The sequence below is a fragment of the Pelophylax lessonae genome, assembly GCF_965119305.1.
Source record: "Pelophylax lessonae genome assembly, chromosome: 13".
NCBI classification, from domain to species: Eukaryota; Metazoa; Chordata; class Amphibia; order Anura; family Ranidae; genus Pelophylax; species Pelophylax lessonae.
In genome coordinates, this window is record NC_138780.1 from 62,506,259 (window position 1) to 62,524,142 (window position 17,884).

At 42.6% G+C, this 17,884-nt stretch overlaps 1 protein-coding gene across 8 annotated transcripts in view; it reads left to right on the plus strand.

Annotated features, from left to right (window-relative positions):
* PACS2 (phosphofurin acidic cluster sorting protein 2) overlaps positions 1-17,884 on the plus strand; it is a 1,277,570-nt gene that overhangs the window by 1,111,685 nt on the left and 148,001 nt on the right. For 7 of the 8 annotated variants that reach the window (XR_014224766.1, XM_082242585.1, XM_082242586.1 and 4 more), the window contains one exon: positions 3,413-3,548. The exons of the other annotated variant lie outside the window; for it this stretch is intronic. Coding sequence is in view for 6 of the 7 variants with exons in the window: in XM_082242585.1 (XP_082098711.1) it covers positions 3,413-3,548 (136 nt within the window). In the remaining variant the exon portion in view is untranslated. The remainder of the gene's footprint in view (positions 1-3,412; positions 3,549-17,884) is intronic. 8 annotated transcript variants of the gene reach the window in all.

Here is a 17,884-nt window from a genome sequence, read left to right on the forward strand (position 1 = left end):
AGCTTCGTCTGTCAATGAACGATAGAGAAAACTGGATTTTTGACTTACCGTAAAATACTTTTCTCTGAAGTTCATTGACAGACGCAGTACCCGCCCCTCTATTTCTGAGTGGGTTGGGGTTCTTTACTTCTGACACTGCTTGCAACAAAACTGAATCCTATAGCAGAGTGAGTGGGTATATGCCTTCAGGGACTGCCCCATAGGCATGGTAAAGTTTTTTCCTGCCTAGTGTCCTACTCCTGTAGTGGACAGCATAACTCAATGGTTAAGAAGAATATGAAGCTGCGTCTGTCAATGAACTTCAGAAAAGGATTTTACGGTAAGTCAAAAATCCATTTTTTTTTCATAATCAAGTTTGTTCATGATTACCAAATCCCCACTGTTGTCTGAGTGTTTAATAACAATATGTTGATTATTTTCTAAAGACCTAATGGCTTGCCTATGGGTAGAGGATAGATTGCGTGAAGGTCCTGACTTCCAGTTAGTAGTTTCAATAGCTTTGATTACCTGTTTTACAAAGGCCCAAGTGTTGGGATTGCCTTGTAGGACTGGGAAGGATTTAGATTTGTGTTTGTAGGACAGAGGTGAGGCAAAGGCAGGAGTGTCCGATAGTGGATGACCCGGGGAGAGGAGGAGACCAACATCCCCAATCCCAGGCTCATCCCCAGAAAGACCCTCCTCCCATAGATCCATGGGAACTTGGAGAGCTTGAGGCTCTTCCAAAAGTGGCGATTTCTAAAAGTGAATTGTCATAAGTAGAGGTTTCTTGTATCATATAAAACCTTATACATAAGGCGTCTGCCAAACAGATGCAAGTCCTTAACAAGTTCAACCTTATCGGCTTGCTGTTCCGGGCAGAAAGTGAGGCCGAGCTTCAAAACCTTAGCCTTACTTTCAGATAATGGATGGGATAACAAAATGATGATTTCGTATTGCTCCCGACCCTCCTCTCTTTGGGGGTCAGGCAAAACTACTTTGGGGGCTGAACCAATGATTTGGAGGGTGTGGTGACCGGTGCTTTTTTAGGATCTGTGTTGATAACTACAAAAAATGAGTGCTGTGCGTAAATTCGGTTGTACGTTAGAGGCGGTGGCACCATTGTGACCGATTGTGAAGGGGTGACCGATTGTGAAGGTGCGGAATTGTGCGTTGATGCTGATGATAGTGCAAGAGATACATTACTTTGGGAACTAGTAGTGATAGGTGTGTTCATTGGGGTGCGATTACACTGTATGATGTGCGTGGCCCTGGGTGACAGATTCATTTTTAGGGTTCAGATGAGGGTCTTGTCAAATACACAGGCCGTATTTCAACATGGCTTAGTTATATTGACGATATCTTCCTCATCTGGGAGGGACCTGAAGATATCCTGATCGAATGCCTTCAATTTATGAACACCAACGATCGTATTCTAAAAATTCACAATGTCCTATGACACACAGATTTGACATATTCAGAAACACTGGTGAATCCTAACAGATGACCCGAAGATTCAGCATTTCGTGTCATCCAACCTTTCAATCACCTTCAAAAGGGCCAAATCTCCGAAAGATAGATTAGTTCAAAGCGAATATCGTGGTAAAATAGGGGGCAAACACTGTCAATGAATGGGTACATACATCCCATGTATGCCACTGTTCTTACTGCCCCCTTATAGAAAAAATACCTTTACACTCCCAAATGGGGAAAAGTTCTTTCCTAAACATTTTGTAAATTGTTGGACACGTGGAGTAGTATACCTAATGGTTTGTGAATGTGGAGCTTTCTACATAGGAAAAACTAAACAGGAATTTTGGACACGCATCTCTATACACGTTTATAGCATGGAGATCGGTAACCATTATCTTCCGTTTGGTAGACATATGGTGTACCAGCAAAACTACCAAATGCCCAAAGTTACCTTCGCTGCTCTCGACAGGGTACACATTCCCGATCGAGGCGGCGATTGGAACAAAACATTGCTGCAATATGAACAGCGCTGGATTTTTCTCCTAAAGGCCATAGCTCCCCCAGGTCCATATCCTACACTCCTTTTCTAAAAGGATTTGCATCCGGTAAAACTCAATAAAAAGACTCCTTCTCTAGAAGGATTTGCAACCGGTAAAACTCAATAAAAATATTTACCCTATTGTCAGAAATAGGGAATAATGGTAAAGGACAACCCTAGATTGATTTATTTCATAATTATTAATATATATTTTTTGTATTGATGGAGGTCCCTGGATTTCTCCCCCATTTACCGGCACTCCGTGGCTTAACTGGCTTCCCGGCACAGGTGGGGGGATTGCGTGGCACCCCGCTCTCTCCCCCTATTGCACATCCCCTGGTCCCAGGCTGTAGGGATGGCTCTCCCTGTGTCGGCAGCGTCCCGTGCTCCTTTCCGGGTTTTGCGGGCTTGGTGCGCGTGCGTGGCTTGGCAGATTCTGCGGGCCGTGCTTGCGCATTACGCCCATAGACCACGTCATTTGAGGCGGCCGGGGTTTAGGCCTTCCGGGACGCCGGAGGAGTCACCAAGCGGCGGTCTCTACATATATAGATATTAATAGAGTGGATTATATTACTAATGATATGTATATAGTCCATAGAAATAATCCCCTGAAGACCACGACTTTAAAAGGTTGAAACGCGTCTTAGTATTTTATTGTTTTGTAGCTCCACTATGGCTACCATACTTATATGTTATTGACTGTTGGATGATTTTTTATCTATGTAACCAGACTTTAAGTTTATATGGCATCAAGCCTTTTATGAATTTTCAATAAAATACATTTTTATACTAATACAAGTTTGATTTAATACATTGCTGCTAAAAAAAACCCTGGGGGAAAAACTTCTGCCTTGTACAGATTCATTTTTTATTACCAAACCTATTTTCATTGTTCTGTATAGCCAACAGGTATGGAGCTATTACCTGGGATCGTCTGCATGGTTAATTAGTTCAGCTTTTTGCTCCTTATATTTGGAACTGCTATATATTGTATTTATGTATATATTTGATTTTCACAGAATTTCTGTTCATGTAATAGTAAAATTCTTCACGCGTTTCCCTGAAGAAGCCGAAACGGCAAAACTGTTTGGATACAAAAGCGCAGTGAATGATACTACTTTTGCACATTGATAATTTGGTTGTATAGAATGTTTTTATATATACTTTTTTTTTATAAATAAATGTTTATATTTTTATAAATAAAAATTTGTGTCATTACATATCTGAGCACCTCAAAAGTCCGGTATCCCATATATTGTATTTAGGTACTGAAGGTGCTGCAACCATTCTTTTCAATTTCCGAAAATAGCTAGATTCCCAATACAAGATAACACCTGGGAATCGCTTGTATATTTTATATTGTCTTTTTTTAATCTGCAAGTGAGCTTGTGTTATATTACAGCTGCTATCATTTATTTGTTTTAGGAGATTCGGATGATGCTGCTCCATCCAGTTCCATTGTACTTTCATCCACCCCTCCCTCCGTCTCACCAATTATCAAGGAAGCATCACCAACACCACCTTCATCCCCGTCTGTTACAGCTGGGTTTTCTTCACCCAGGTAGTAAACAAAGCAAATTTATAGTATGTGCTAGATACTTTTTTAAGTCACATTTGCTTCGTCATTGTAAGTCATATAAAGACTGGTAAATCCAATAGATTACATACATTAAAGTGTAAATCTAGGCATCTGATTTATAGTTTGATATTTAGATGTGATCTCTATCATTGTACAACTCTTAACCACTTTAAGACCGGAAGGATTTGCCCCCTTAATACCAGGCCCTATTTTGTGATTTGGCACTGCGTTACTTTAACGGACAATTGCACGGTCCTTATGTCCTTTTTTTCCCCACAAATAGAGATTTCTTTTGGTGGTATTTGATCACCTGTGCGATTTTTATTTTTTTGCACTATAAACAAAAAAGAGCGACAATTTTGAAAAAAGACAATATTTTTCACATTCTGCCATGACATTCTCAAAAAAAAAATTAAAAAATCTAAATTTTTTAACATTTTAGGCCAATTTGTTTTCTGCTACATATTTTTGGTAAAAAAAATCCCAATAAGCGTATTCTGATTGGTTTTCGCAAAAGTTATCGCGTCTACTAACTATGGGAAAGATTTATGTCATTTTTATTTTTTATTTTTTTACTAGTAATGGCAGCGATCTGCGATTTTTAGCGGGACTGCAACATTGCGGCGGACAGATCGGAACTCTAACTGACATTTTTGACACTTTTGGGGGTACCAGTGACATTACTACAGTAATCAGTGCTAAAAATAGGCACTGTTATTGTAATAATGACACTGGCAGGGAATGGATTAACCCTATGGATGATCAATGGGTTAAATGTGAGCCTAGGGGAGTGATTCTAACTGTGGGGGGGGGGGGTGGCTTATGAAATGACCATAGAGACATGTGATCCTATATAGAAGGATCACACAAGCTCTGTGATCATTTCAGGCAGAAGAACAGTCAGCTGTGTTTACAACAGCCGACCGTCCTTCTATCTCAGCAGGGAGCGATGGCGGGTGTCAGGCGGCAATCGGAGCCACCTTGCCCGCTGCATCGGCTTCCCTGCTGCCGAGTGGGGGCAGGAACGCGCCGGCGCGTGCTCACCCCTAGCTTCCCACGCGCGACCGACGTAGGTCTACATCAGTTTGCGCAGGAGAGCAACCCTGCCGCAGTAAAAAGGTGACGGGTGGTCAGGAAGTGGTTAAAAGGCACCTACCTTCAATTTAATGGCAAAACATATTCATGAGTAAAAAAAAAAAACCTTGCAAACAATTTATAGCAATTACTTGTAATGAACATATCTGCATAACAGATTAGTTGCAGATAAAGATATTAACCATTTAAGGACCGAGCCCATTTCTGACACATGTCGTTTACAAGTTAAAATCAGTATTTTTTGCTAGAAAATTACTTGGAGCCCCCAACATTATATACATTTTTTTAGCAAAGACTCTGGAGCATAAAATAGAAAGTATGTTTTTAAGCGCTCACAAGGGGTGTTACTCTTTGTGTTGGCTGCTAATATAAGCAAATGGTCAGGTGGAGATCAATCAGGGCACTGGCACATCAAAAGGCTGCAAGCTGGAGGAGCCTTAGAAGGGATGGGATGAAGGGTTCAAGTGCCTGTGATATAAACTGAGGGTGATGGGTTGGCCTCGGTTCAGAGAGGGGAGAGGTAGGGGTGTAAGAATCCACTGTTCTTCAGGTGGATGGGGGGAGTTGGGCTGGATGGCACTCTGGGCTGCTATCCGGGTGAGCGAAGCAGCTCAATGTCAAACATAAAAGAAGGGGGAAGAAGTGCCACTTGAGTGCAATTAAAAAAGTTTTATTAGGACAAGCAAGGTATGGTGACTCACATCTGAACATTCATTGTGGTGCTCTCCGTGGTGTAGTCAGGTAGCTGGGTGCCTGCTCTGGATCCGGTGCGGTCCGATCATCCGGGAGAGGTCCAGGGGTAGACTCAGGCAACTTCCGGGTCGGATCAGCGGAGGAACTGCAGAGAGCTGTGGCTGCGGCCGGCAGCGTCTGACGTCTCGGGCAGTGTGGGCTGTGTGGGCGTATCCGGGCTTCACTACATGTTTCAGAGCATGCGCAACATGCCGCTGTCGGGCATGCGCACTCCTTTATCAAGTGTCACACCGCCTGCTCTGGATCAAGTGTCCACCGGATCCAGAGCAGGCACCCAGCTACCTGACTACACCACGGAGAGCACCACAATGAATGTTCAGATGTGAGTCACCATACCTTGCTTGTCCTAATAAAACTTTTTTAATTGCACTCAAGTGGCGCTTCTTCCCCCTTCTTTTTTCTGGAGCATAAAATGGCGGTCGTTGCAATATTTTTTGTCACGGTATGCGGTATTTGCGCAGCGGTCTTTCAAACGCCATTTTTTTTTTTAATTACATTTCACTGCATTTAAAAAAAAACTAAACAGTAAAGGTAGCCCATTTTTTTTTTTATATTGTGAAAGATGATGTCACGCCAAGTAAATAGATACCTAACATGTTACGGTTAAAAATTGTGCACACCCACGGAATGGTGACAAACTACGGTCAATAAAAATCTCCACAGCCGATGCTTTAAAAAAATTTAACGGTTATTAGAGTTTCAGAGTATCTCTTTTTTTTTAATTATTGCTCTCGCTCTTGCGATCGCAGTGATACCTCACATGTGTGGTTTGAACAGCGATTTCATTTGCAGGCGCGACTTCCGTATACGTTTTCTTTCGTGCGCAAGCTCATGGCAACGGGGGCGATTACAAATTATTTTTTTTCTTATTTATTTTATTTTTTTATTTTTTATTTTAGCACAGGTTAAAAAAAAAAAAAAAAAAAATCTGATCACTTTTATTGCTGTCACAAACAATGTAAACATCCCTTGTGACTGCAATAGGCCCTAGACCCCTCCACTCCACTTCAATGTATTAAAAATGCCGAAAGCTGCATTTTTGAATACAGTCACTTTTTAAATTTGGCGCCTTTAGCTGCCGAGTAAACTAGATGTGACGTCGTGGACACCGCCTCCGGGTTACGTCATCGGAGACCCAATCAAAGCCACATCCAGCTTTGATCGGGACTCCAGCCAGCCTGCAGAGGTGCCGGCTGGTTGCTCGGGTCTCCTGGTGGCACGGAAGACCCGGGCAGAGCATGGAAGGTGGCGGGAGGGGGGCGTCCCCTCACGCTCCTTGGGGTAACGATCGAGCGGCTCCCAAGCTGCATGGGTCGTTACCGCCTGAAAGCTGACTGTCGGCTCTAAAAAATGGTACTGGGATGATGCCTCTAGCTTGCAGGCATCACCCCGGTACAGCCGCTTATTGCAGCCGATGTAGGGCTACGTCGATTTGCGGTAAGTGGTTAAAGTTAATACTACAGGAGGTTTTTGTTATAATATTTAGGATATTGTTAAATTAGGTTATAGAATGTTCCAATTACCTTTGTACATTTTGACATTCTCAGAAGTAGAAGAATAAACACTGCACAGTAGGATGGGTACTATACAGTAAATGTTCTCCCACCCATGCTGACATAAAACTTTCCTATCATATCTTTTGTATCAGTTCTCAAGCTCCTTGCTATTTATTTTCAGTAATTAGACCTACAGTACTATGCAAATGTTTTAGGCAGGTGTGAATAAATGCTGTAAATGGAAAATGCTTTCAAATATATACATTTTAATTGTTTAATTGTATCCATTTACAAAATGCAAAGTGAGTGAACAGAAGAAAAATCTTAAATCAATATTAGGTGTAACTACCCCTGGCTTCAAACCAGCACCAATTCTTATGCTTGCACACTTTGTACACTTGCACAAAGTCAGGGATTTTGTAGGATTAGAGTCAGGTGTATGATTAACTAGTTATACCATGCAGGTGCTAATGATCATCAATTTCATATGTAGGTTGAAACACAGACATTAATGGAAATAGAAACATCTGTGTAGAAGGTTTTAAACTGGGTGAGGAACATCCAAACCCTGCTAACTAAGGTGAGGTTGTGGAAGACTGTTTCATGTCATAGGTCATACACCATGGCAAGACTGATCACAGCAAAAAGACACAAGGTGGTTATACTGCATCAGCAAGCTCTCTCCCACGCAAAGATTTCAAAGCAGACTGGGATTTTAAGATGTGTTATTTAAGCTCTTTTGAAGAAGCACAAGGAAACAGGCTAAATTGAGGACTGTAGACACAGTGGTCGGCCTAGGAAACTTAATGCAACAGATGAAAGACACATCATGCTTACTTCCCTTCAACATTGGAAGATATCCAGCAATGCCAGCAGCACAGAACTGGCAGAAACCAGTGGGACCCAAGTTCAGTCATCTACTATCTGGAGAAGTCTGGTAAGAAGTGGTCTTCATGGAAGAATTGTGGCCAAAAAGTCATACCTCCAATGTGGAAACAAGGTTAGGCGACTTAATTATGCATAAACACATAAGAACTGGGTTAAAAAAAAAGGACTGCGATAAAACACCTCCCCCAATCACCCAGCGCTCTAGCACCCCTATTGTGCAATACTCAATAAACAAAAATAATAATACAAAACAAAGCTGCTGCCTAAACTGAAATCATATATTAAAAGGGTGCATACACCTCCAACATAGACAGAGATCATATACACAAGCAGCGCTGAGCACATATCATGACTAAACATGAAAAAGTGTGAAAGGACAGGGTCCATTAAGAGTTCATATGGAATATGATAATGTCTCTATGGAGTTCACAGCGGGAAGTATCACCAGTGCTGGAGCCGAAAAGGAATCAGTCCCCTCACCTCACCATGTGAAACCTCTCCCCAGGGAAATGCACTTACCAGAAACTGGCAAATAGACAGCCCAAAAAAACAGGTTCCCAATCTCTAGTATATCCGGACCACAATCTTTCAGATATTCACTATCAGATGTGTGAGGCTGTTCACCTGGATGCAAAGCACTCAAATGTGGTGCATGGGAGGAAACAATAAAGTAGCACATAGAGCAGTATTGCTAATGCACACGTTTATTTAAGCCCAGCCCCCTCCACAAATGCACTTACAATAAACAGGGTTAAAACAGCGTAGATTCAAAGCATAACATCAGGCAGCGACAGCCGCATTAGGGAGCCTACCGGACCTCCGCCGTGCTCGTCAGCATCCGGAAGTCCACAGAAATTACCAATTTTCCCGCCTGGCGTCCTGCTGCCTGGGTGACCGCATTGCTCACGCCCCAACCGGTTTCGTCACTCAAAGACTTCTGCGGAGGGCGTCTAAGAACTGGGGTACAGAAAAATGGCATCTGATGCTCTGAGCTGATGAGTCAAAATTCTGAAATATTTGGCTGCAGCAGGAGGCAGAAGCATAGTGGAGGTTCCTTACAGGTTTGGGGCTGCATTTCTGCAAATGGATTTGCAGTGTAAGGAAAGGCCTGCTGTGCACAGGCTAACACGTTTTCTTACGTGCTCGCAGGAATTGGGCACTGGCTAAAACACCCGTGCATGCGCATACTCGTGAGTACACACGAGTCGCCGTTTGTGTGCACCTATGACAAATGCTGGTGCCAAACAGGCTATTTAAACTCGGGCAGTGCTGCTTTGCCTTCAGCCTCTTGTGTAACCTGTGACCCTGTGAATCTGTATCCTGCTTTCAGTTGATGACCTGGCTAGTCTTAACCATTGTTTTAAGAAAAGCCGGCACACAGAAACTTCTTTGCATATATGTATTCCCTCACTGACAGCAAACTTCTGTAGTAACAAAACTGCTCCTAAATCTAGGTACAGTATCTACCTAATTGCAATTAAGATCAATACAAAACACCAGGGGAAGGTGTGTGTGATCAGGTAAGACTTCAACATAGAAAGATGCAAAATGAGAAAATAAACATTAACCCCTTATATATTACAACATCATTTCAGAAAAAAGGGTAATGTCCATTCTATTATTCATTCCACTTGGCACCCTGGTGTTGAGCTTGAGTATCCACCACACTTCACGTTGTAGTAAGATGTGGTGTATGTCACCCCCTCTAACATAACATAAATGACCATTTTAGAGTTAATGTAGTTCCTGAGAGGGTAAGACCCTCCTGTAGAGAAGGAGGTGACACTTTTGCTTTTTTTGTCTTATACATTGTTTACATGTGGAAAAGCCACATAGCTATGATCCCACTGTTCTCAGCCATGTATTAGACTTCTTTGGGCTGTGGGGACGAAAAAGAGACAGAGACAACATTGCCCCTAATGTGGGAGCTGTCCTGCTGGAAAAAAGATAGCTCTGTTGCAGAATGTTATAAAGTTTTTTTTTTTATCCGCATATAAAATAGGAAGGCAATGTTTTATATTTTCACTATCTGATCATATTGTACTGAATATGTGGTTACAAAATGTATGCCTTTGTTGTATCTACAAGGGGGTTGTTTCCTAATTCCAAAAACAAGATTAAACTCCCTGGCGGTATGATTCTTTCCGATTTTAGGTGCTGAAAGCGGTACCATTATTTTGCATGTAATTCTTAAGAACGAGCAGCCCAAACCAACTATTTACATATTATTTTTTTTTACCGTGCGTTCTTCTTTATAACATCTCGGGTATAATAAAGTTTGAAACACAAAATCATAAATTATAATATAATAAATAACTATAAATAAGTTAAAGTATGTATGTATGTATGTATGTGTATATATAAAATATACACATATACATATATATATATATATATATATACAGTGGGGATCAAAAAGTTGTGCACCCCAGGTAAAAATTTGTATTAATGTGCATAAAGAAGCCAAGGAGAGATGGAAAAATCTCCAAAAGGCATCACAATACAAATTAGACATTCTTATAATATTTCAACAAAAGTTAGATTTTATTTCCATCATTGACACTTTCAAAATTACAGAAAACAAAAAAATGGCGTCTGCAAATGTTTGGGCACCCTGCAGAATTTATAGCATGCACTGCCCCCTTTGCAAGGCTGAGACCTGCCAGTGTCACGATCAATCATCGTCTGGGAAGACCAGGTGATGTCAATCTCAAAGGTTTTAAATGCCCAGACTCATCTGACCTTGCCCAAAACAATTAGCACCATGGGATCTTCTAAGCAGTTGTCTAGAAAACTGAAACTGAAAATTGTTGACACTCACAAAGCTGGAGAAGGCTATAAGAAGATAGCAAAGCGTTTTCAGATGTCAATATCCTCTGTTCGGAATGTAATTAAGAAATGGCAGTCATCAGGAACAGTGGAAGTTAAAGCGGAGTTCCACCCTGGAATACTTTTTTTTAATAAAAATACCCCCGGGACAGTCAGGGCTAGTACATTCCACAATGGCTAGCCTCTGATCTGTCCCGGGTTGCACTTACCTTTTAGGACAAATACTTACCTTGAAAAGGTATTGTCCAGCGCTGCCATCTCAGGTGTGGGCAGCTTGAAGCCAGCGCGATCCTCTTCTGTGTCCTCTTCCGCATGCCCAGAAGCTGTTTAGAAGGGAATGACGCGCGCCCCGGAACTGACGTTGGGGCCGGTGCAGGCGCAATGATTCCTGAGAGAGATGACGTTCAGCTCCCAGGAATCATTGCAAAGCCAGGAAGTGACGACGGGCCGTGGTCGCCGAGGGGAGGAAGAAGGAAGTAAGGTAAGTATTTTCTTCTCTACGAGGTAAGTAAAAAAAAAAAAAAAATGCGATTATCCATTTGTTTTTCAGGTGACCCGGAGCGAGAAGATGGAGGTAAGTATCATTTTAGGGTGGAACTCCACTTTAAAGCAAGATCTGGAAGACCAAGAAAAATATTAGACAGAACAGCTCGCGGGATTGTGAGAAAAACAATTCAAAACCCACGTTTAACTGCATGATCCCTCCAGAAAGATCTGGCAGACACTGGAGTTGTGGTACACTATTCCACTATAAAGAGATACTTGTACAAATATGGTCTTCATGGAAGAGTCATCAGAAGAAAACCTCTTCTATGTCCTCACCACAAAAATCAGCGTTTGAACTTTGCAAATGAACATATAGACAAGCCTGATGCATTTTGGAAACAAGTTCTGTGGACCGATGAGGTTAAAGCGGAGTTCCGGGCACAAAAAATATTTTTTTTTTTTGTGCCCCTCCGCTAGGTATGCCGCACCTGAAAAGGAATTGGATAGTTATTTTTTTTTTTTTTGTTTACTCACCTTTTTATTGACGATCGTAAATACTCACCTATGACAGCTTCCTCCTCCAGCGCCGAGGCTCACCCCGTCACTTCCTGCCTCGCGATGATTCCTGGGAGCTAAACGTCATAGCTCCCAGGAATCAATGCGCCGCACCGGCCCCGCTCGTCATTTCCGGGCGACGCCGCATTCCCCTGCTAAACAGCTTCTGGGCATGCCCAGAAGCTGTTTAGGAATGCGGCGCCGCATCGGAAGTGACGAGAGGGGCCGGTGCAGTGCATTCTGGGACACGAAGACGCGGAAGAAGACGGAGAAGAGGACCGCGCCAGCTTCAGCTGCCCACAACCGAGATGGAAACGCTGTGGAAGAAAATTTCTAAGTAAGTATTTCTTCTAAAAGGTAAGTGCGAACCGGGACAGATCAGAGGCTAGCCATTGTGGAATGTGCTAGCCCTGACTGTCCCGGGGGTATGTTCAAGAAAAAAACGTTTCTCTGCCCGGAACTCCGCTTTAAAATTGAACTTTTTGGCCGGAATGAGCAAAGGTACATTTGGAGAAGGGGCACAGAATTTAATGAAAAGAACCTCTGTCCAACTGTTAAGCATGGGGGTGGATCAATCATGCTTTGGGGTTGTATTGCAGCCAGTGGCACAGGGAACATCTCACGAGTAGAAGGAAAAATGGATTCAATAAAATTTCAGCAAATTTTGGATGGTAACTTGATGCCATCTGTGAAAAAGCTGAAGTTAAAGAGAGGATGGCTTCTACAAATGGATAATGCTCCTAAACACACCTCGAAATCCACAGGGGATTACATCAAGAGGCTTAAACTGAAGGTTTTGCCATGGCCTTCACAATCTCCTGACCTCAACATAATTGAAAATCTATGGATAGACCTTAAAAGAGCAGTGCGTGACAGACAGCCTAGAAATCTCAAAGAACTGAAAGATTTTTTTAAGGAAGAATGGGCAAAGATACCTCAAACAAGAATTGAAAGACTCTTGGCTGGCTACAAAAAGCTTTTACAAGCTGTGATACCTGCTAAAGGGGGCAGTATATTAAGATATATATATGTGTGTGTGTGTATATATATATATCTATATATATATATATATATATATATATATATAGATATATATATATATATATATAGATATACGTGTGCATATAGATATATATATATCTATATATATATAGATATATATATCTATATATATAGATATACGTGTGCATATAGATATATATATATATATAGATATACGTGTGCATATATATATATATATATATATATATATATATATATATATATATATATGTGTGTATATACACATATATACATAAAGATATATACAAGATACATATACAAGTACAGTAAAACTGCAGGAAAGGGCACTGGGGGGCAAACTAATGTGAATTTATTTTATTTTGTAATGTATCAGTGTGTTTGGTGTGTTTTACTGTTTGAATTTGCTGCCCGTTCCACCCCCCTGCGAGCTTCATGTCACAGGAGACTGAAACCGGGGCTCAGAGCATCGGGCGGAAGATCCGGCTGCCGCACACTATCGGGATACCCTCTCTTACAGAATCCAGTGATCTCCCTAGCGGTACCCCGAGTGTGGCTCGGGGTTACCGTTTTTGGCACTGAAATTTAACCCCGAGCCACACTCAGGAATACCGCTAAGGAGGTTAATCAAAACATTGCGATCCCCCTCATTGGCTCATTGTTTCCCTCTTTCTATCAATTCTTTACTGTAATTCCGTTTTTTTTTTTTAGTTTGTCAGATATAATGTTACACTCTTGCACATAATCTTTGTCCAGAGAACAATTTCTCTTAGCCCTGATGAACTCTTCCACAGGAAACGCTCAAACAGTAGGGGATGGCAGCTGGAGGCTTGCAGCAAAGAGTTGCCAGCACTATCCTTCCTAAATGTTCCAGTGGAAACTGTGCCATCTAGGGTTGAAACTAAAGATTATTTTGCCTGTCGACTAATCTAGCGATTATTTTTCAGATTAGTCGACTACTCTAACGATTATTTTTATTTTATTTTTTTTTTTTGCTTAATTTAGTGTTCTTTTTTTGATTAGCTAAATAATCCTTTGAATAACTTTACAAAAAATGATACGTACAACTTCTAATATAATATAATATAATGCAACTTTTATTATTTTTTTCCAAAATATACTTCAATGTGGTTGAAGTTTTTACAGTATACAAAATGAAGTGGCAAAAATAAACGTAAACAACACTTTAGCACCAAAAGCATTCAAAATACCATATAAATTCTAAAAAAGCACTGCTCAACACTGTGTGTGCAAAAATACAAGACATATACATAAAGTGCCAAACACTTTAGGGCATTAGGCATGAAAATGCCATATCTGCCTAACACTTTTACTTCTTTAAACTACAAGTCAGCTCTCTGCCTTCAGGTAATCTTTTGCTGTATTGGCCATTATTTTTGGCCATTACTTTTGCACAGTGTTGAGCAGCAGTGCTTTCTTTTGTTGGACTTGGCTCCTTTAAAACTAGGTTACCTTTTAGGTATGTTTTACATTGACATTGACATTTACATATACATAGTGTTATTGTTGACCAGTATTTTTGTGGTGTGTTACTTGTAAACAACACTTCAGGCATGAATAATTATGCCATATAAATGCTGCCTAACCCTTTGCAAAATATGCATTCTGAAGGCATTATGTGGTGGTTAAAGTAGTAAAACCTTAATAACCACATAATGCCTTCAGAATGCATCTTTTGCAAAGTGTTAGGCAGAAATTATATGGCATTAATTATTCATGCCTGATGCCCTAAAGTGTTGTTTACAAGTAACACACCACAAAAATACTGGTCAACAACAACACTATGATGTAAATGTATAAAACATACCTTAACCACTTGCCGACCGCGGCACGACTATTTACTGCGGCAGTCAGCCCCGGCCAGGCAAAGTGACGTAGTACTACGTCGCTACTTCCCACCGGTCTGGTGCGCGCTCCTGCGCCCCCCCCCGCCGCCGCCGATGGCTTGATTGGGCTTAGAACCGATCAGTCATCAGGTCCAGGCCAATGATTTTTGGTCTGGACCTGTTGATCGGTCCTGCCCAATCAGATTCCATGCTGAGCCTGTGTTATGTAAACACAGGCTCAGAAAAGACGTGCTCTCCTCTCCCATAATCCTTTTTGGATTCATCTCGAGAGGAGAGCACATCTAACTGTAAGTACTGCACCAAGCACACTCATATACACTTGGATAGGCACATTTAACCCCCGATCACCCCCCCAGTTAACCCCTACACCCCCTGTCACAACACACACTGTATACAGCATATAGCATTTTCCTATATACCTGTGTAAGTGTGATTTGTGACCAGGTGTAGCGATTGCGCCCCCCCCCCTTTTTCACTTAAAATACATGCCACCCCCCATAAAGATTTAACCCCCTGATCCCCCTCTGATCACCCCCAGTTAACCCCTTCCCCCCTGTCACATTGCACACTAATACAAACGTAATATACTGTTTTTCTGTATTTTGTATTAGTGCGATTGTGACTTGATTTAGCGCTAGCGAGTTAGTTTCTGTCCCAAGTAGGTTTAGGGTCCCCGCCACCCCCCCAATAAAGATTTAACCCCCTGATCCCCCCCTGATCACCCCTACACCCCCTTTCACAACACACACTGTATACAGTATATAGCATTTTCCTATATACCCGTATAAGTGTGATTTGTGACCAGGTGTAGCGCTTGCAGCCCTCCCTTTTTCACTTAAAATACCCGCCACCCCCTCCCAATAAAGATTTAACCCCCTGATCCCCCCCTGATCACCCACAGTTAAACCTTTCCCCCCTGTCACATTGCACACTAATACAAACGTAATATACTGTTTTTCTGTATTTTGTATTAGTGCGATTGTGACTAGCTGTATACAGTATATAGCATTTTCTATATACTCGTATAAGTGTGACTTGTGACCAGGTTTAGCGCTTGCCGCCGTTCCTTTTATCCTCAGGATACCCGCCACCCCCTCCCAATAAAGATTTAACCCCCTGATCCCCCCCTGGTCACATCCAGTTAACCCCTCCCCTCCGTCACATTGCACAATAATACACACGTAATATACTGTTTTTCTGTATTTTGTATTAATGTGATTGTGACTTGAGTTTGCGCTAGCAAGTTAGTTTCTGTCCCAAGGAGGTTTAGGGTCCCCGCCACCCCCCCAATAAAGATTTAACCCCCTGATCCCCCCCTGATCACCCCCAGTTAACCCCTTAAATGCCCTGTCACAGTGTCACTTTTATAGTGTACAGTTTTTTTTCTGATCACTATTATTAGTGACACAGGTGACATTAGCTAGTGTTAGTGTCAGTCTAAAATAGCACAGATCCCTGGCGCATAGTTAGAAATACCCCTTGATTACCACACACGCACACACACACACATACACTTCCATTACGACCCCATTCTTGTTGAGATGCGGGAATCGCAGGGTGCTCCTATGGAGCAGAGTGTCGGTACTACGGCCGCTCATCCTTATGGTGGCCTGGCAAGTGCCAGCGGCCTAGTAAACCCTGGACCTAGTACAACCAGCACTGCAGTAACACTTGGTGACATGGCGAGTCCCATAAGTGCAGTTGAAGCTGGTGCGGTGGCTAGCAGGAGTAGTGGCCCGCAGCCACCGCGTATTCAAAGACAGGCCCGCAGAGCCCATAGTGCCCTCCCTGATGCGCTGGCATATCCCAATTGGCAACCCATTGATTCTACAGCGCCAGTACTTCCCCCATTCACTGCCCAACCTGGAATCCACCTGGAGACAGCTGGTTTTACGCCCCTGAACTTTTTTGAGCTGTTCTTTACGGAAGATCTTTTCAGATCTATTGTGGATCAATCAAATTTATAAGCACAACAATTTATCGCTTCCAACCCAAATTCGCCCCTTGCCAGACCATTCGGCTGGAAATCAATAACGGTTTCCGATTTTAAAATCTTTTCTTTCCCTCAACATGGGCATAACCAAACAGAGTGAATTGCGGCTATATTGGTCCACTAGCCCACTTCACTATATGTACTCTGCCTCCATGTCCAGGACGAGATATGAGCAAATTCTGCGATTTTTGCATTTCAGCAACACTGAAATCTGTCGTCCTCGGGGAGACCCTGCATATGATCGGCTCCACAAAATTCGGCCCCTCATAGACCACTTCAATCAGCGGTTTGCAGCCTTGTTCTCCCCCGAACAAGTTGTCTGCATTGACGAGTCCCTGATTACATTTACTGGCCACCTTGCTATGAAACAGTACCTCCCCAGCAAGCTTGCCAAGTACGGGGTCAAGCTGTATAAACTGTGTGACAGGGCCACAGGTTATACAGTTAGTTTCCGGGTCTATGATGGAAAAGAAAGCACTGTGGAGCCCCCCAACTGCCCAGACTACATAGGGAGCAGCAGCAAGATAGTTTGGGACTTGGTGTCACCCTTATCCGGAAAGGAGTTCCATTTGTACGTGGAAAACTTCTACACAAGCATGCCACTATTTAGTCACCTGATCGAATTACAAATTGGCGCATGTGGCACCGTGCGACTTAATCGCCAGGGCTTCCCCCAACAGATTGTAAATTCCCGTCTTAGTCTGGGGGAGAGAGCCTGCTTGAAAACTGACAAATTGCTTACTGTGAAGTGGAGGGATACATGGGATGTTTTCGTTCTGTCCTCCCTTCACGCAGACACAACGATCCAAATTCCTACGGCAACTGGCGTTATGGAGAAACCCCTTTGTTTCCACGAATATAACCTTAATATGGGAGGGGTGGACCTTAACGACCAGCTTTTGGCGCCGTATTTAGTTGCCCATAAAGCCAGACGCTGGTACAAAAAAGTGTCTGTTTATTTATTCCAATTGGCTATGCTGAACGCCTTTGTCCTATACAGGGCGTCATGACGAACTGGATCCTTCCGGGAATTCCAGGAAGAGATCATCCTTGCCTACCTGTACCCAGGAGTTATGGCTGCCCAACTTCCCCTTCCAGATCCAGAGCCGGCTGCATGAGAGACATTTTCCACATGTCCTCCCGCGTACCCCTACCCAAAGACACCCCCAAAGAAGATGTTGTGTCTGTGGCAAGCACGGATTTAGGCGTGACACCCGCTTTTATTGTCCCAGATGTCCTGACCAACCTGGTCTCTGCATCGGGGAATGTTTTGAGCGCTACCATACACTAGTAGAGTATTAGTGTAGGGTACAGCACGACACAGTGTAGGGCACA